The 21,074-nt window shown below is 42.0% G+C and overlaps 1 protein-coding gene across 1 annotated transcript in view; it reads left to right on the top strand.

Annotated features, from left to right (window-relative positions):
- LOC124718724 (ectopic P granules protein 5 homolog) overlaps window positions 1-21,074 on the top strand; it is a 367,184-nt gene that overhangs the window by 195,555 nt on the left and 150,555 nt on the right. The window contains exons 25-27 of the mRNA XM_047244342.1: window positions 1,442-1,628; window positions 7,476-7,618; window positions 17,002-17,179. Of these exons, the coding sequence (XP_047100298.1) occupies window positions 1,442-1,628; window positions 7,476-7,618; window positions 17,002-17,179 (508 nt within the window). The remainder of the gene's footprint in view (window positions 1-1,441; window positions 1,629-7,475; window positions 7,619-17,001; window positions 17,180-21,074) is intronic.

The following is a 21,074-nucleotide window of genomic DNA, read 5'->3' as shown; positions in this document are numbered from 1 at the left end:
TCCTTATTCGGCTGGTGTTGCTGAAAACCTTATTCAGCATTTTGGTAGCAGTTTGATTACCCGCCATACATCCTCAATCTCGCACCTTCTGAGTACCACTTGTTCTTGAACTTAAAGCATGATTTTGGAGAAAGGCACTTTGACGGCTGTGTCAATGCAAAAGATGGTGTTCAGCAGTGGCAGTCCTCTCTGGCAACATCTTTCTTGAAACGGGCATAGGGTGTTGGTTTCTCACTACAATAAATGTCTGAACATTGGTGGCAACTACGTAGAAAAATACTTCAAGAAATATTCTTTCTTTTAAAAACTAATTTTCATTTGAAAAATAATGTTATGAGTTTTTTCCCCAAATGGTACTTACTTTCCGGGCTTCCCTCATATTATGCAGACATTGTTGACTCTGGCATCTCCAACTTTCTGGCTGCCATATGCAGTAAGTTTATCGGACTTCTTGCAGTAACCTGCCATACCTTGTGCACAGTGGCATCTGAAACAGATGAGTAACCCAGCCCCTGTGTATGGAGAACACTACATCGCACAATAAATGACAAATGATAAGCCAGAATAGTTGGTAGGGACTGCATCTGAAACCTTTGTTGTATTTGAGTATTGCACTACTTCTCTGTGAACAAAGTTACGCACTGAACTTTCACCTGCAGCGTCCACATTTTTGTCAAATCTCTGCAACACCTGGAGGAAAAAAGTCTTTAACCAATACTATTGCACCACAGTGCTGCTACAGTCCTCCAAAAGTCGTAAACTTTTCTGACTTCTTTGTATGGCTGCTGCTTACAAGATGGGGCAGAAAAGCAGAATGCTGTCTGTTTCAGAAATGCTGTAAATGATTTCAAAACCATCATTGTCAATTTTTGAACTGGACTCTTCAAGCATCCGCGGAATTACTTCATCAGTCAAATTGCCCCCCATTTTACGACAAACTTTTGCAATCAAGACAGCTATGGAGGAACACAGCAACGACAAATGTGCAGGAACTGATCACGCCAGTAGTATGTTAAAAGTCATCTAGCACTTTGTGGAAGGAGGAACATACATCTAGTCTCTCTCTAAAGTACTAAAAGAGTGGACAGTTGATGTTAAGCTGTCACTGCTTGAAAACAGTGCATCGTGAAGTAATAATCAGAAAGGGTCATACTCAGAGAATCTTCGAGCGCTGACTGTTAAGGAAAAATACAACTAGCTCATAATTTCTACGAGCCGCGACCAGAACGTGTTAAGAGTAGCCGTGTCGCATGTTGAAAACCACCTCTTATTCTCTAGTGTAGGTTTAAAGCTATTAAAGTCAAAAGTTGTGAAAGTAATTTAGTGTTACCTTGTGTAATAAAGATGCAATTGAGTGTGGAAATTGTTTCCCACAGAAAATTAATGTCATGACTGACTGCCGCAGATTAGAAATAAGTCCTTGACGTCTGTCCACCCGCAGGATCTACTCGCTGCGAGTGTCGGAGCACACGGCCCTGGACTGCAGCCTGCTCGAGCTCGTCCCCTCGACGTACCGCGATGTCGAGATGGAGGTTCTGCTGCATGCTGCTTGTGACACCGGGCCAGATGCTGCAAGGCGCAAGCCGCACGACCTTATCTGCGCGGGGCCCGCGGACATCCGTCTGAAGGTGAGGCTCAGTCTAGTCTTCCTCTAACTGCTGCTGGCCTCGTTAGATTTTTGTCAGCTCTCCTGACACTGTCATAAAGCTTTAACGGTTGTGGTCTTCAGCGTAAAGTCTAGTTTGATGCAGTTCTCTGTGCTACCGTATTTACTCGAATCTAAGCCGCACTTTTTTTCCGGTTTTTGTAGTTCAAAAAACTGCCTGCGGCTTAGAATCAAGTGCAAAGTAGGCGGAAGTTCTGAAAAATGTTGGTAGGTGCTGGCACCACTAACTTCTGCCGCCGAATATATATGTAGCGCTACACAGGCATGTTTTGCAGCCACAATGATAAATACTGGCGCCAAAAGCTCTGCGTCAGTAAATAGATTAAAAAAAAGGTGGAAGACAAGCTTTTTTCTCCACCCCGAGTTTCCACCACTGCATTTTCATACATTATCCAACGAAGTAAATACAAATTCCGTATTGTTCATCTTCGAATGTAGCGGCATTTCAATGTACTACAAAAATCCGACTGGCAAGACTGTTTGGGATATTTGTCAATATGGCCAACTCTACATTCTGAATTTTTTCCTACCTGTGAGAAGAGATGGTTGCTAATAGGAGCTTTTTGAATTGTGAATCACATGCAGTATTCTGTTCACCATAAGAATAATATGAATATAAACATTTTGCCATGTATTCTTTCGTGTTTGCTGCTATCTCATTTAAATCCTGTCTGCCTAATAAACTACGAAACTAGAGTGAGACAACAGCAAACGTGGAAGAATATACATATCATGTAATGTTTATATCCATATTATTCTTATGCCTAATAGTGATACAGTCAGAAATGAAGCTCAGCAATTGACTAGATTTTAAAATCTAAGATGACTCTAATTTCTGTGCAGAATGTAATGCACTAAAGAGGCGTCTGCAAAGATTTTCAAACGGAGAAAAATTTTCGCTACACTCTCGTTCAGAACATCTTCTATCATACGCAGTCTTAGTTCTTGTTGAACATTATCAAAGAAAGCAGCAGTGTAAGTAACAACAAATAGCAGTCTCTTGCCATTTTTCGCTAATGAGACGATTTCTCTCTTTTTTTTAAATTGTAAGCGGCGGTAGCACGCACAAATGCAAGCCATGCCGCGAGCGGCGACAGTCCGTAAACACTCATTATCAGAATGTGACAAACAATGCATGACACAGTACAATAATGCATTTTCAGCTTAGAGTGACATAAACACCTATAACAAAATGAATGGCACTTATCAGATCAAAGAAAAATAAGCAATCAATTCAAACCAGATGAAGCACGTGAAATAGGAAGGGTACCTGTATAAATACGGACGGAGTGCCTGACACATAGCAATGGCTACCTGGGAAAGCTTAACTGCTAAGCTTACGACTCGAACCAAACTACTGTAGCTGTATCGCCATTCATTTGACCTAAATTGTGTCTCATATTACAATGCACCAACTTTGTTTCGATTTGGAGGTGCGGCCTAGAACTTTTCTCTCCCCTTGAATTTGGAGTCTCAAATTTCAGGTGCGGCTTAGATTCGGGAAATTTTGTTTTCCTTGATTTCGAGTCTCATTTTTCATGTGCGGCTTAGATTCGAGTGCTGCTTAGATTCGAGTAAATATGGTACTCTATAGTGTGTGAGCCTCTCCATCTGCGAATAGCTACTGCGACATACACCCGTTTGAACCTGCTTGCTGCTTTTATCCGTTGCTTCTCTTTTCCACTACTTACTGCCCACATTTATTTCTATAGAAGGAGACGATGCAGACAAATACCTTCAAAAGTGACTTTGTAACACTTAAATTTATATTCAGTATTTACAAATTTCTCTTTTTCAGAAACACTTTTATTGTTCAAATATCCTCTGTATTTCAGCCATCATCACTTATTTTCTTGCTGAAGTCGTAAAACTCGTCAACTACTTTTGCTGTTTTATTTCCCAATCTAATTCTATCCACTTCACATGATTTAATTTGACTTCTGCCTATTACCCTCAAATTACTTTTGTTGGTATTCATCTTACATTGAGATGAAGTGACAAAAGTTGTGGGATAACAATATGCCCATTTACAGATTGTGGTAGTATTGGGTGCACAGGGTATAAAAGGTCGATGCATCGACAGAGCTATCATATGTATTCAGGTAATAAGATTCTGACGTGATTATGGCTGAACGACAGGAATTAACAGACTTTGTACATGGGATGGTTGTTGCAGCTAGACGCATGGGTCATGCAGGTTTGGAAATTGTTTGGGAATTCAATATTCCGAGATGCCAGGTGCAAAGAATCCCCGACTGGGCCGGGAATCAAACCGTGGCCCTTGTGATCGAGAGTAGCAACACTAACCACAAGACCGTGAGGTGCTGACGGATGACAGTGAAAAATTGATAATACACCAAATGTTGACAGTTATTAAGTAGCAACCTTATATTCTTCTGCACCTAGTGATCAATTCAAACCTGAAACAAAGAAAGATATACTATTTTGAGACTGCCTCAAAAAAATAAGGCAGTTTGTTGTAGACACCCTGTATTAGGAATGTGTATGTTCCAAGAAGAATCAAACAATATACACTGAGGTGGTAAAAGTCATGGGTATACCTCCTCCACAGTGTAGTGCAGCAACTCGATGTGGCGTGGGTTCAACAAGTCGTTTGAAGACCACACAGAACTACTGAGCCATGCTGCTTCTAAAGCTGTCCATAACTACAAAAGTGTTGCCAGTGCAGGATTTTGTGCATGAACTGACCTCTAGATTGTGTCCCACATATGTTCAACGGGATTCATTTCGGGTGATCTGGGTTGCCATATCATTCATTCGAATTGTCCAGAATGTTCTTCAAACGGGTGGCATGGTGCTGTCTCATCCATAAAAGTTTGATTGTTGTTTACGAACATGAAGTCCATGAATTGCTGCAAATGACCTGCGAACAGCCAAACATAACTAGGAACCAATCCATTTCATGTAAATACAACCTACAGCATTATGGAGCCATGACCAGCTTGCACATTGGTTTTGTTGACAACTTGAGTCCATAGCTTCATGGGATCTGTGCCACACTCAAACCCTATCATCAGCTCTTACCAACTGAAATCGGGTCTCATCTGTCCAAGCCATGGTTTTTCCAGTTGTCTAGGGTCCAACCGGTACGGTCTTGAGTCCATGCATTGCAGGTAATGTCGTGCTGTTAGCAAAGGCACTCACATAGATCGTCTGCTGCCAAAGCCCATTAACGCCTAATTCCACTGCACTGTAATAATGAATACATTTGTTGTACGTTCCACATTGATTTTTGCTGTTAGCACTGACAACTCTATGCAAACGTCACAGCTCTCGGTTGTTAAGTGAAGGCCGTCAGCCACTGTGTTGTGGTGGTGGGAGGTAATGCCTGAAATTTGGTACTCTTGGCACTGCGGATCTTAGAATATTGAATTCCCTAATGATTTCTGAAATGGAATGTCCCAAGCATCTAGTTCCAAGAACCATTCCACATTCACTGTCTGTTAATTCCTGTCATGCCGCCATAATCTTGTCAGTAACCTTTTCACGTGGACCTCCTGAGTACAATTGACAGTTCCGCTAATGCACTGCCCTTTAATACGGTGTGTGTATGTGATACTACCGCTGTCTTTATACGTGCATATCTGTTTCCCATGACTTTTGTCATCTCAGCATATATTACTTCCTTCTGAATATGTATTTCAAGATGATCGCAAGAAGAAAAATGGAGAGAAATTAGATGTAATACAGAGCTCTACCAACTGTCATGCTTCCCATGTGCCATTTGCGTAAATGGGACAGGAAAGGGGGGGGGCCAGTTTTTACTCTCCTCCACACACTGTAATGTGGCATGCAGAGTACAGATGTAGATGTGGACCTAAAACATAATATTAACACCTGGCTTAAAGAATACAAGAGCAATTGTTGCCTGGGGAATGCGAATAGGTCGGCAGTACCAGATCATGCTGCGGGACCAGGCAACTACCAAAATCGACCGCCTTATACTGCAGTTGTATCAAGATCCAGTTATTACTATGCTGGCATGTACAGACAGGACATAGAAATCCAAAAGGACGAAAACAGTTGTAGAAAAAAGTTGTGGGACATACTGCTAAGTAAACCAATAAGCAGCAACTCTTCTGCTATGCTGGCATGTACAGACAGGACATAGAAATCCAAAAGGACGAAAACAGTTGTAGAAAAAAGTTGTGGGACATACTGCTAAGTAAACCAATAAGCAGCAGCTCTTCTGCAGTTACAAGCAGTCAGATGGCACCATGACCTGCCTGTTACTCAGTTGCATACAAACTGTTCGGCTCGTCAGGCTTGCTCGAATTCGAAAATCGACTAACAAAGCCTTTATAGGCTTTGAGGATGTCTTCAGCATTGCAGATGAAATATTAAGCACAGAAACATGTCTTAGCCCACAACCCATTGCCCATACAACTAAAATCGCAGATTACATGGTTGCACCACACTTGTGTTTCAGGTTTAATGCCATATGAAGTGTGATGAAAAAGTAACAAGAATTTTTTAATTTTGTGGGATGTATACATCTGATTTCCAAAAACCTCTTTTTTTTGTTGGTACACATGACCCTGATGTATGTTTGCATTTTCAGCTATTTTGAATGTTTAGTTTATTGTTGATAGTCAAATATGTTATGTGTGTTTTTGGGTGCTTGGAGAATTTTTACTTTTGAAAAAGATGGATCAAAGAATTAACATAAATTTTCCTTGAAAAATGGAATAAAGTACAGCACCATATTCGAAATGTTGACTGTGGCTTTTGGCAAGTCTGCTGTGAGTAAGACGAGAGTTTATGAGTGGTATAAACGTTTCAAAAGGCTCAACATGATGTTGAAGATGATGACCACCCTGGACGCATTAATTAATGACGACACTGTGGAAGAAATAAGGAAATAGTTCAGGAAAATCACCACATTACCGTCAGCGAGGCTGCTGATGATGTCGACATACCCTTAGGCTCATGTGAAGAAATGTTTTCATATAATTTGGGCACAAAATGTGTAGCATCAGAGTTTGTTCCAAAATTGTCAAATTTCGACCAGAAACAATGCCGCACAGATGTGCTCAAAAATTGCAGAATGAGATTGACAATGATTCAGAAATTCTGAAGGAGGTTATAACAGGTGATGAAATGCAGGGTTGTGATGTCAAAACTGAGACCCACTCACCTTAATGGAAATTACCTGGAGAGCAGAAGCAGAAAAAAACTGGGCAAGTTTGATCACATGTGAAGGTTTTTCTCACTGTTTTCCTTTGTTAAAGTGACATCGTGTATCATGAGCTACTGTCTTATAGTCGTACGGTGAATAAGAAATACTATCTGGAAATTATTCACCATTTGTGTGAAGCAATTTGAAGAAAATGACCCGAACTGTGGCAAAACCACTCCATGAAATTTCATTACGAAGTTGCTCCTGCTCACACCTCAATGCTTTTTTGTGATATTTTGGCAAAAAACAAAACTGTTATATTGTCCCAGCCACCTTAATTGCCAGACATGGCCTTCTGTTACTTATTTCTATTTCTGAGGACCACAAGAGGACATTGCTTTGCCACAACTGACGAGATAAAAACAGAATCACTGAAGGAGCTGAAAACCATAATGAATAGAGCTCTAGAAGTGCTTCTAAGATTGGAAAAAGTGCTGGATCTGAAGTTGATGTTGATGAATAAATGAAGATTGTTTAATAAAAACAAAAATTCAAAATTCCCATTTTGTTTTGATCATGCATCGTATTCTTTACAGCAAGGGGGGCAGGGGGGAGGGGGGGTTGCTCTTCATGGCTATAATTGTGTGACCACTTTTTTTGTCTCTGCAGGTGTGTGAAGCACGCATCAGTGAAGGCACAGAGCACATGATTCAGCAGAACAGGGCCGAGTATGACACACTGCTTTCCCGCGCCATGCAGCCACCTCCTCAGAAAGTCTGCGTTGGAAGCGTCTTTGTGGAGCACGCCATTAGGTGAGTGACATGCCATTAATGAATGCCCTTGTTATCCTTCTCACTCCATATGTAGCATATATGCCACACCACTGCTAAGCTGCAACCACTGTGCTGCATTATATGTAGGTATGACAACCAACAAGCTGTCTGTCAGCATGAATGGCCACCGAAAAACTGTAGCCAAGAAACAAGTGGACCACCCTGTTGCTGAACACACTGCCAAATGTGATATCCTTCATTTCAGTGACTGCTTCACAGCCTGTGCCATATGCGCATGTCACCATAACCCTCCAGGCCTTAACCTCCATTAGTCACTGTCCTCACCCATTCAGCCTCTTCCCTGTTTCCATTCCAGCACTACAGAGCCGTTATTCCACCACCACACCCAGTCTTTTTATTTCTCTCCTTTTCTGCTACCCCCCTCCCACCCCCCCCCCCTCCCTCCCACCCTCTGGTCACCGTCACCCTTTCTTCTTCCCACCTCTCCTCTGTCCTCCGTCTAACCTGCAGCACTTCACTGCCTGCCACTCCCACCATACTATTCCTCCCCCTCCCCACCTCAGCCTCCTCCTTACCCCCACCCAGTCGCCACTCCCATCATGCATTGGTGCTGTTGCTCACAGTGTGGTTTCAGTTGCCTGAGACTGCAGTCGTGTGTGTGAGAGGTGTGTGTGTGTGTGTGTGTGTGTGTGTGTGTGTGTGTGTGTGTGTGTGTGTGTGTGTGTGTCATCTATTGTTGACGAAGGCCTTAATGGCCGAAAGTTTTAATTGTGAGAGCCTTTTGTTGTGCCTATCTGCGACTCAGCATCTCCGCTATATGGTGAGTAGCAGCTTTCCTTATGAATATTGTTACATTCAAACCCTGCACTGGCATCTCTTTCACAATTATGGAGAGCTGTAAAGGCAGCATAGCTCAGTATTTCTGCAAGGAAATTCCAACAACTTGTGGAATCCATGCCACGTCAAGTTGCTGCACTATGCTGGGCAGAAGGATGTGCGACATGATATTAGGAGGTATCCCATGACTTTTGTCAGCTCAGTGTACACTAAAATAACCTGTTATATTAAATAAATGACTGTTTACTTCATCACAAAAATACAGCTGGTGATGCAGCACTGGTCCAGCATTCACCAGTGATCAATACATTCACATTCCAATGGCATAATTTTCGTAATTTTTAGGTATTTGACATTGGGTTTTCTGGATATCCTGCATAGGGTCTATTTCAGTTATTTTCTAACATAACTAGCGTTTACTGTGTGCATATCCTAAAAATTTGACAAATCACACCAGTTTTTCAAATTTAGTATCTGAAGTCTCATTTTGTCCCCGAACAATGTGCTAACTGGCAGTATAAACTTTTCGTTCACATTATCTAAGCTCAGGACTGAGGAGGTTTTTGCAAGTTGACACTTCAGTTTACTTGTGTGCGTGGTGAGCAGCCAGACTGAGAGGGAAACCCAAGCATTGGGGAATTTTCCTATCAAAATTTTATTACACTGTATTTTGTGATTTTACTACAGTCTCCTATGATGAGTCAGCGGCTGGACTGGGGCGGGTGCATTCTGGATGTTACTCTGTGCACCACTACCCACACCTGGTTCACTTGGATAGTGTTCCCACATGAGTACCGCTGAGAGGGGACACTATTCCGATGTGTTGCTGACAGTAGGACGCCTTGGGGTACAACACTGTCATCCAGCAGGAAAGCTGGAAATCGTCACTTGCGGGATGTGGATTGGGTCAGCTAAAAACATCCAGGACGCACAGTACCAGCTTTCCTCTTGGCTAGACGTGTTTGCTAGCTCCTCTTTAAGAGTGTCGTGCACTCAGTCTAGCTGCGGAAGCCTCCTGACACCATATTCCGTCTCTTTTTGGTTTATGCTTTAGTATCAGTGCTTGAAGCAGTAAACTCCAAATGGGGCACTGAAGTTTTTGTCTTTGAAAAATTCCCCATCACACCCAGGCAACAACATCCTGCCTCCATCCTAACTAGACCAGTACACTCGCATTTCAAATACGTCTTTGAAATTTTCTGGCAGATTACAACTGTGTGCCAAACTGGGACTCGAACCTGGAACACAAGGTAGCTTTTTAAGCAAGCAACACTTTGAAATAAAAACAAAAGAAATAGACTTTCCATAGCAATTTTATTTTTACCTGAAAGCCTGTACTTTAATCTAGTTTTGTGCATCATTCCCAGCAATACTAAGGCATATAATGTATTGTACAAATAGGTTTGAATACCACCCTCATCAATGAGATCGACAGGAAGTGCAAAATGGCTAAGCAGGGATGGCTAGAGGACAAATGTAAGGATGTAGAGGCTTATCTCATGAGGGGTAAGATAGATACTGCCTACAGGAAAATTAAATAGACCTTTGGAGAAAAGAGAACCACTTGCATGAATATCAAGAGCTCAGATGGAAACCCAGTTCTAAGCAAAGAAGGGAAAGCAGAAAGATGGAAGGAGTATATAGAGGGTCTATACAGGGGCGATGTTCTTGAGGACAATATTATGGAAATGGAAGAGGATGTAGATGAAGATGAAATGGGAGATATGATACTGCGTGAAGAGTTTGACAGAGCACTGAAAGACCTAAGTCGAAACAAGGCTCCGGGAGTAGACAACATTCCATTAGAACTACTGACAGCTTTGGGAGAGCCAGTCCTGACAAAACTCTACCATCTGGTGAGCAAGATGTACGAGGCAGGTGAAATTCCCTCAGACTTCAAGAAGAATATAATAATTCGAATCCCAAAGAAAGCAGGTGTAGACAGATGTGAAAATTACCGAACTATCAATTTAATAAGTAACAGCTGCAAAATACTAACACGAATTCTTTACACACAAATGGAAAAACTGGTACGGGGAAGATCAGTTTGGATTCCGTAGAAATGTTGGAACACATGAGGCAATACTGACCCTACGACTTATCTTAGAAGAATGATTAAGGAAAGGCAAACCTATATTTCTAGCATTTGTAGACTTCGAGAAAGCTTTTGACAATGTCGACTGGAATACTCTCTTTCAAATTCTGAAGGTGGCAGGGATAAAATACAGGGAGCGAAAGGCTATTTACAATTTGTACAGAAAGCAGATGGCAGTTATAACGGTCGAGGGATGTGAAAGGGAAGCAGTGGTTGGGAAGGGAGTGAGACAGGGTTATAGCCTCTCCCCAGTGCTATTCAATCTGTATAGTGAGCAAGCAGTAAAGGAAACAAAAGAACACTTTGGAGTAGGCATTAAAATCCACGGAGAAGAAATAAAAACTTTGAGGTTCACCGATGACGTTGTAATTCTATCAGAGACAGCAAAGGACTTGGAAGAGAAGTTGAACGGAATGGATAGTGTCTTGAAAGGAGGATATAAGATGAACATCAACAAAAGCAAAAATAGGATAATGGAATGTAGTCGAATTAAGTCGGGTGATGCTGAGGAAATTAGATTAGGAAATGAGACACTTAAAGTAGTAAAGGAGTTTTGCTATTTGGGGAACAAAATAACTGATGATGGTCGAAGTAGAGAGGATATAAAATGTAGACTGGCAATGGCAAGGAAAGCGTTTCTCAAGAAGAGAAATTTGTTAACATCGAGTATAGATTTAAGTGTCAGGAAGTCGTTTCTGAAAGTATTTGTATGGAGTGTAGCCATGTATGGAAGTGAAACATGGACGATAACTAGTTTGGACAAGAAGAGAATAGAAGCTTTCGAAATGTGGTGCTACAGAAGAATGCTGAAGATAAGGTGGGTAGATCACGTAACTAATGAGGAGGTATTGAGTAGGATTGGGGAGAAGAGAAGTTTGTGGCACAACTTGACTAGAAGAAGGGATCGGTTGGTAGGACATGTTTTGAGGCATCAAGGGATTACAAATTTAGCATTGGAGGCCACCGTGGAGGGTAAAAATCGTAGAGGGAGACCAAGAGATGAATACAATAAGCAGATTCAGAATGATGTAGGTTGCAGTATGTACTGGGAGATGAAGAAGCTTGCACAGGATAGAGTAGCATGGAGAGCTGCATCAAACCAGTCTCAGGACTGAAGACCACAACAACAACAACAATCCTGTGTGAAACCCTTCCTCTCACAGCATCTAGACCCTGCCTTGTTGACCTCTTCCAACTGCCACATACGCAAAAATGTCCTCCCAACATCATAACCCAGACAAATTCATAACCTTGCTCTCAACTTTCTTCTTCATCTTCCTTTTTTTAAAAAGTCATCAGTCTTCGGACTGGTTTGAGGTGGACCGTCACGACATCCTATCCCATGCCAACCTCTTCTTTTCATACTAGCACTTGCACCCAGCATGAGAGACCTGAAAGCCAGAACCCAGAAGGCACTGAATATCATGCCACCCACTGTGAGGGGATTAGCATGGCCCCAGGGGCTTACAGGACCAGCCCCATACCCACTTTCTGTGATGGATACTGGTGAACTGCTGCTCACAATCTAGTGGCAGCTCCTCACGGTGCATCGGGTATATAAGTTCCTTGCCACTCAAAATTCAGCAGCACGCCATACTGCTGCTCGTCTGTCTCTGGAACACTTTTTCTCCAAATGTCTGTGAGCAACAAGGCTGCTTGGGATCCGCATGCAGCCTGCGCTGGAGTCACTTGGTGTGTAGCAAGTACAGCTCCAAATCATTATTTTAACCAACCTGCCCCCCTGGTTACTGTAGAGTCCCAGATGATTTTAGATTTAGTGCATTATAGGAGAGGTTGCATTCACTGCATATGTTTGTAATACATTGTTTTCTGACATTTTAACTGAGAAGCACTACTCTGTGGCTGTTTTTATGGATGTGTGTAAACAAGGGGACTCCATTGGTTGTTGTGTTGCTTTCCCCAGTTGTGTCAAAAATTTATGGGACACTGCTGAGAGGTCAATGTGTGCACAAAATCCTGGGACAGCAACCCTTTTGCAATTATGGATGGCTATAGAGGCAGTATGTCTCAATATTTGTGCAGGGAACTTCAAACAACTTGTTCAGTGTGTGCCACGTCAAGTTGCTGTTCTACGCTGGGCAAATGGATGTCCGACACAATATTTGGAGGTATCCCATGCTTTTTGTCACTTAAGTGCTTATGACATCAACTCTAGCGTCGACTTTCTTCAGCTTTATCCATGTAACTGGCTTGTTTCTTCCCCTTGTCCTCCTAAGCACAAATACTCCATTTTCCTCTTAGTGACTTTCATCACTGTATCTTCCAAAGACCGAGCGAGGTGGCGCAGTGGTTAGCACACTGGACTCGCATTCGGGAGGACGACGGTTCAATCCCGTCTCCGGCCATCCTGATTTAGGTTTTCCGTGATTTCCCTAAATCGTTTCAGGCGAATGCTGAGATGGTTCCTTTGAAAGGGCACGGCCGATTTCCTTCCCAATCCTTCCCTAACCCGAGCTTGCGCTCCGTCTCTAATGACCTCGTTGTCGACGGGACGTTAAACACCAACCACCACCATCATCTTCCAAAGCTTTTTTCCAGCCTTCCAATCTCATCTCCAGCTCACCTTTGTCGCTGCTGTATAACACTGTACCATCACCGAACATCGTATGCTGAGGATCTGACACTCCAGCACCTTATGATACAGGGTGTATAAGCCCTAGGAAATCTGGGGAAAACACGTGAATTTTTTCATCTGGGAAAAATCTGTGAAAGACATGGAAACTTTTTAAAATTCCAGGAATTTTTCAATATTTTAGTTTTCAGTTAAACTTTTCAAATTTTGTTAGTGTAAGAACTGATACTCTAACAAAGAATTTTACTTTAGCTCTCTAAAGCAGAATAATACTGCAGCAATAAAGCATAAGTGAGTGAATAACACAAAAATAAAACTTTAGTTGGAAAGAAAATGCACCATTCACAACAACAAAACACAGTGTACACACAAGCATCTGCTGACAGCAAATTTATCAAAGACTTTAGGATAAAGACAGTGCAATATCTCATAACAACACACTGTTATGCATTATGTTACTTGTGAGAATATGTGATGAATTTCTTAAATCTGGGAACATGTGAATCTCACTCAGAACTTTACACTTTGAGGACCAGACAGTTAGAAAAATTTTGGGCTCTGAAGACTAGCCATTTATGCCAGTAATTAAAATTTTACTGGGTAACACATGCTAAGAAACACCAACATTATTTGTCAAACAATGAAAAATGCAGGATGGAATGTAACAATATCATGAGAAGGAAAGTTGCTGCTCACAATATAGCGAAGACACTGAGTTGCAGATAGGCACAGCAAAAAGACTTACACAATTAAAGCTTTCGGCCATTGGCCTTTGTCAGCAATAGCCACATATACGCACACACACAGACACTAACGCAAACACAACTCACACACACGATTGCAGTCTCAGGCAACTGAAACCACACTGCGAGCAGCAGCACCAGTGCCTGATGGGAGTGTTGACTGAATGGGGGTAAGGAGGAGGCTGGGGCAGGGAGGGGGAGGGATAGTATGATGTGGGTGGCGGACAGTGAAGTGCTGCAGATTAGATGAAGGGCAGGGGAGAGGGGGGGGAGGGGAGAGGGGAAGTGGTGGAAAAGGAGAGAAATAAAAAGACTGGGTGTGGTGATGGAATGACAGCAGTGTAGTGCTGAAATGGGAACAGGGAAGGGGCTGGAAGAGTGAGGACAGTGACTTAACAATGGGTGAGGCCAGGAGGGTTGCGGGAATGTAGGATGTATTGGAGGGGAAGTTCCCACCTGCTCATTTCAGAAAAGCTGGTGTTGTTGGGAAGGATCCATATGGCGCAGGCTGTGGAGCAGTCATTGAAATGAAGGATATCATGTTTGGCAGTGTGTTCAGCAACAGGGTGGTTCACTTGTTTCTTGATTGCAGTTTATCGGTGACCGTTAATGTGGACAGGCAGCTTGTTGGTTGTCATGCCTACATAGAATGCAGTACAGTTGTTGCAGCTTACCTTGTAGACCACATGAATGGTTTCACAGGTAGCCCTGCCTTTGATGGGATAGGTGATGTTAATGACCGGACTGGAGTAGGTGGTGGTGCGAGGATGTATGGGACAGGTCTTGCATATAGGTCTATTACAGGGGTATGAGCCATGAGGCAAGGGGTAGGAAGCAGGGAATGTGTAAGGATGGACATATGTATTGTGTAGGTTTGGTGGACAGCAGAATACTACTGTGGGAGGGGTGGGAAGGATAGTGGGCGGGACATTTCTCATTTCAGGGCACAACGAGAGGTAGTCGAAATCCTGGCAGAGAATGTAATTCAGTTGCTCCAATCATGGATGATACTGAGTTTATCACGTATTATATGTGGAAGCTTAGCTTCTGTTGTAGCTATATTGTATGTATATTAATTTAAACCATTAACTTTTTATGTTTGTGTGTTGATGCTACTTAACAGTCATGTTGATATTGGCTTGTTACATCACATGTCCTGTACTCATTGACTGTGAGATCATACAATATGAGCTATGACTGGCTGACAAAAGTGCATCACAATCTCAGTTTCACACATCTCCGTGGCCGAGGTCACTAATGCACTCTCGTGTGGTGGCGCTCGACCTGGGGGTAAGCTGGGTCAAATATTGGTGGTGACAAGGTTTTCACTGCCAGTGTTTGTCCGGCAAGGGGGGAGTTACCGGTCGCCGGACTTTGTGCCGATGTTTTGGTTTAAATACCAAACCTCTCTGCAGTACCTCATGGATTGAGAGCATGTGGCACTGTTGATGGCGATCCATCTGTTGGATGGGGGTTGTTAAGCTTGGCAGACCTCTTAGTGCTATTTGCTAGGAGTAGGGTATACGATGGCACCAGGTTTCGCCATCTTCCTTCTCTTAAGCTCATCACACACACACACACACACACACACACACACACACACACACACATTACTACAAATAATGCTATTGAACATGTTAAAAAACATTGATTTCAATGATTTGGAAGCTATTGTACTGTATTTGGTGGAATTCGTATTTACACTTTCATGCAGGGAGCGGAAGGCTATTTACAATTTGTACAGAAAGCAGATGGCAGTTATAAGAGTCGATGGACATGAAAGGGAAGAAGTGGTTGGGAAGGGAGTGAGACAGGGTTGTAGCCTCTCCCCGATGCTATTCAATCTGTATATTGAGCAAGCAGTAAAGGAAACGGAAGATAAGTTTGAAGTAGGTATTAAAATCCATGGAGAAGAAATAAAAACTTTGAGGTTCGCTGATGACATTGTAATTCTGTCAGAGGCAGCAAAAGGACTTGGAAGAGCAGTTGAACGGAATGGACAGTGTCTTGAAAGGAGGATATAAGATGAACATCAACTAAAGCAAAACAAGGATAATGGAATGTAGTCGAATTAAGTCGGGTGATGCTGAGGGAATTAGATTAGGAAATGAGACACTTAAAGTAGTAAATGAGTTTTGCTATTTGGCGAGCAAAATAACTGGTGATGGTCAAAGTAGAGAGGATATCAAATATAGACTGGCAATGGCAAGGAAAGCGTTTCTGAAGAAGAGAAATTTGTTAACATCGAGTATAGATTTAAGTGTCAGGAAGTCGTTTCTGAAAGTATTTGTATGGAGTGTAGCCATGTATGGAAGTGAAACGTGGACGATAAATAGTTTAGAAAAGAAGAGAATAGAAGCTTTCGAAATGTGGTGCTACAGAAGAATGCTGAAAATTAGATGGGTAGATCACATAACTAATGAGGAGGTATTGAATAGAATTGGGGAGAAGAGGAGTTGGTGGCACAACTTGACAAGAACAAGGGACCGGTTGGCAGGACATGTTCTGAGGCATCAAGGGATCACCAATTTAGTACTGGAGTGTAGTGTGGAGGGTAAAAATCGTAGAGGGAGACCGAGAGATGAATACACTAAGCAGATTCAGAAGGATGTAGGCTGCAGTAGGTACTGGGAGATGAAGTGGCTTGCACAGGATAGAGTAGCATGGAGAGCTGCATCAAACCAGTCCTAGGACTGAAGACCACAACAACAACAACACTTTCATAATATGATAATATGCAGTGTACATTTTGCCACACATCAAAGATCTTTCCAAAAAATGTTACTTTTTGCTGGGTTTTATCTCATAAGAGTGCCAGGAAGCTCTACGACCACATATACAACTTTTACCATTCAAAGGATTGGCACGTTTTACAGCTCTGAGGAATCGTATATTGTTAATTAACACAGAAAAATGTACTTTCACTCAGAAAAAAGTGTATTTTCACCCAGGAACAGTGTATTTTTAATTGGGAAATCTGGAAATAAACCAGGAAAGCTTTTTTGTTGTCTGCATATACGTCCTGTGATAATTTGTCGATGAGCAGATTGGAAATATGCAGTACCTTATTAAAACACACAAATAATAATGGCAAGAATAAAAAAGTGGAGTGTCATTTGTGTGTTGTGCACAGCCTTCTGGAGCGGGAGTACAGCCAGTACCGTGCACGCGGCAGTGTGGAGGTGACGGCGCGGGTGCAGGACGTGGGCGTGGCGCTGTTCCACCACATCGTGGGACTCTACGGGGAGGACGTGGCTCTCTACCCACCCAGCAAGCAGCTGCTCACCGGCTGCCTCGAGACCCTGGGCCAGGTACGGCAAGTGGCACCTGCACTTGTAGTCTTCGCGTGGCAGAGTCAGTTGTCTCCACTCCGGAAAACTGCGAGAGGATTTTTGCACCAGAAGGGTGACACTAAAAAGCTGCTAGAAGTTCGTGTATACTTGTATTCATTTCTCCTCCTCCTCCTTCTTGGATAACAGTGACGTACTGTGGAATACGAAATTCCTTGTGTTCTCAGTTTGTTCTTTTATTTTCTTATTGTTATACTCACTGCTTCACTCACATTTGCGTACTAATTACAACAAAAATACAGAGTGATTATAATTGAAGTTAAACTTTCAAACCACTGTAGAAATAACACCACTGGTCTAAATGACGTCAAATTGCAATTTATCGGAGAAGGGGGAAAACGTGTAGCAGAACAAAAATAAATAGTTGCAAAATGTAGCAGTAGATGGTGCTGTAAGTATCATAATTTAATAGTGGTCAAGGGGGAAAACGTGTAGCAGAACAAAAATAAATAGTTGCAAAATGTAGCAGTAGATGGTGCTGTAAGTATCATAATTTAATAGTGGTCAACTACAAATGACAAATGACAGATACAACAATGCGTAAGATGTACGTTTGACGTTAAACAAAGTATACAATTCAGTGTGCATGGGTGTACAGGTGTGATACTGTTGGTTATGTAAACCCATCCATCATGGCAAGGTCCTGTCACATTGGATGGGAAAAATCAGTTTTTAATTGTCCTGAGGCCAAAAACTGCATAAAAAGCATCAATCACATAGGTTTTTAAATGTCCTGAGGCCAAAACTGCATAAAAAGCATCACTCAGATTGGTTTTTAATTGTCCTGAGGCCAAAAACCGCATAAAAAGCATCACTCACATGGGTTTTTAATTGTCCTGAGGCCAAAAACTGCATAAAAAGCATGAATCAAAATCAAATCGGATTATTAATTTTCGTGTGACTGGCGCAAAGCATGTTCAGTGTGCTGTCCACTGTTTTCTGCAACAAGCTGAAACTGAGAAACAGCATGTTCCACAGCTGATCGAAGTGTTTCCGGGGTCACATTCAGATTGTGTTGCACAGTGTGTGCCTTCAAGCCAGCTAAGTTTGCAATTGGAACACTGAACACAACATCTTTCAGTTAATCCCACAGCCAGAAGTCACACGGATTATGATCAGGTGGTTGGGATGGCCAGGCTGTAGGGAAATGGTGGCTGATAATTCTATCATTTCTAAAATGGCACTTCAGCAGCTGCTTAACTGGATTTGCAATGTGCGAAGGTGCGCCATCTTGCATAAAAATGATCCCATCCACGCATCCACGCTGTTGGAGAGCTGCAATGACGTGGTTGTGCCAAAGACACTTATAGTGCTTACCAGTGACGGTACAGGTAACAGGACCGGAAGCACCAAAATGCTGTAAACCCACACCACACAGTGACCATTTCAGGATGAAGTGGTATTGGTTGATTTGTGTGTGGATTTTCCATTGACCATATTTGATAATTCTGTGTATTGACATATCCTGTCAGATAGAAGTGGGCTTTGTCTGTCCACAAAATCTTCCACAGCCAGTCATTGTCCACTTCCATGTGAGCAAGAAATTCTAAATGGATAGCAAAGAAGGATGTTTCATAGGATTTTACGCACAGTGCTCACGGGTATGTCCAATGATCAGGCAATTCTCCGTGCATTACACGTTTGCACACCACCACTCATCTCTTCGTGCATTGCTGTGGGCACTACTTCCAATGACATTTAATCCATTCGTTTCCTCCCTCTACCAGGTTCTACACCAAAAGAACCCATCTTTTCGAATTTCCAAATCATTTTCTCCAAACCCACGGCAGTCATAGGTCCAACACTTCTATTCAAACCCTTCAGGATTTGGACTTCCGCAGAGCGATGTGTGCACAATCATCATTATTGTAATACAGCTTTACAAGCAGTGTGCGATCCTGCATTGAGACAGTCATGGCAAACATTGCAGACACAAAAGGAGTAAAAACCATGTACCCGGCATATTTATACCAACTTCAATGTGTCTTGCACATGACAGGTGTTTTCATTTACATATTCTGACTTGTACAGTGCCATCTATTGATCAATTTTAACACTTTTTTTTTTCTTATGCCATATGTTTTCCTGCTTTCTCCGATAGTATTCTGTTGGAATTTGATGTAATCCCGACCAGTGATATTGTTTTTGCAGTGATTTGAAAGTTTAATTATAATCAACCCATAATTTCATAAACATACATCGGGCCCACTGAAAATTTAATGTATGAGTGAGCCATTTCTTTTTCTATGCAATTCTGACAAAGCAAATTTCTTGTGGTGACTGATAAAATATCTTTCTTTGATTTAGTTTACACTTTCTAAAATTTTCATGCTAATTAAGGCCATAGAGGCATGGTCTTCTTTGAATGTACTTCCGACCAAAAAGTGATTCTAGTTTATGTTAATCCCATCTTTTTAGTCCTTGTGGTGATATTGCTACAGAAACATTAACACATACGAGATGTGTTAGAAAAGTAATGAGTCTGACAACACTGTGAGTCATTTGGCAATGCTGTGCCGTTCTACTTGTGAAGGCTGTTGTGTTCATCCCTCTTAGATGCTCAGTCCAAGTTTCAGCTCTGTACAGCCATCACATCATTTTTGAGAGCTCCATCACTGAAGCTGTGTTTTTGTTGCATGTTACGAAAATGGAACAGCGGAATTTATAACGTTATGCCATCAAGTTTTGTGTTAAACTTGGGGAATCTGCGCGGTGACCTTTGAAAAGTTGAAAGAGTCCTATGGGAAACATTTCTTATCAACAGCACAAGTTTTTTACTGGCACCGACCATTTCTGGATGGCTGAGAATGAGTTGAAGATGAACCTCACTCAGGGAGATCTTCGACTTCAAAAACCAATGAAAACATTGAGAATGTGCATACTGTTGTGATACCAGACTGACATTTAACAATAAGGATGATTGGTGACCTGTTAAATTTAAACACTTTTACCGTACATCAAATTTTGAAAGGTTTGTGCCAAATTGGTGCCAAAAGGTCACACAACTGAGCAGAAGGACAATCGAAGAAACATGTGCGTTGATCTTCTTGAGAGAATTGCCGACCACTAATGGTCCAGTTGTATGATAAGGTGATGAGTCCTGGATTTTTGCATTCAGGCCTTGACAAAGTGCTAAAGTGAGGAGTGGCACACTGAGACATCTTCTTAAGTGAAAAAAAAGCGTGAATGAGCAAATCAAAGAGCAAAACAATGCTGGTTTGGTTTTCTGACTGTAGAGGTATCTTGCATAAGGAATTTGTTCCTCCAGAACAAACTGACAATGAAATGTTTTACAAAGATGTCCTTGAAAGGCTCAGGGAAAGGTAGAATTGCGTGAGATCAGATGTTGTAGACAAGTGGATGCTGCATCATGACAGTGCCTCATGTCACACAGCAACTTCAGTCATGGAATTTTTGACTTCAAAATCCACTCCTGCACAGCCCCCTATTCACCTGATCTGAGTCCTTGTGACCTTTTTCTTTTCCTGAAATTGAAAACTGTCTTAAAAGGACGTGATTTTGGGACTCTGGAGAAGATTGAAAAGAATGTGACCGCCATGTTAAAGGCCCTACCAGCTGAAATCTTTCAGTGCTGCTGCCAAGACTGGGAACAACGACTCTGCCAGTGTATACCTGCTGAATGGAACTATTTTGAAGGGGACAGTATTATTGTTGTTTGAAAAAATAAAAAACTTTGCTAGGTAAAAAAATCAGTCTCATTACTTTCCTCACAAACCTCGTAATACTTTACTTCTAACCGAGATGTCAGGTACCGGTTTTCATAGACCAAAAAATTTAAAGATAATGAAATGTTTTCTTAAAAACTTTCGTCCTCTATTCCACCCCATCAGTGGTT

This window comes from Schistocerca piceifrons, chromosome 10 (assembly GCF_021461385.2).
Source record: "Schistocerca piceifrons isolate TAMUIC-IGC-003096 chromosome 10, iqSchPice1.1, whole genome shotgun sequence".
NCBI lineage: Eukaryota > Metazoa > Arthropoda > Insecta > Orthoptera > Acrididae > Schistocerca > Schistocerca piceifrons.
The sequence above is the reverse complement of the archived record's forward strand: the minus strand, read 5'-3'. Positions and strand labels throughout refer to the sequence as shown.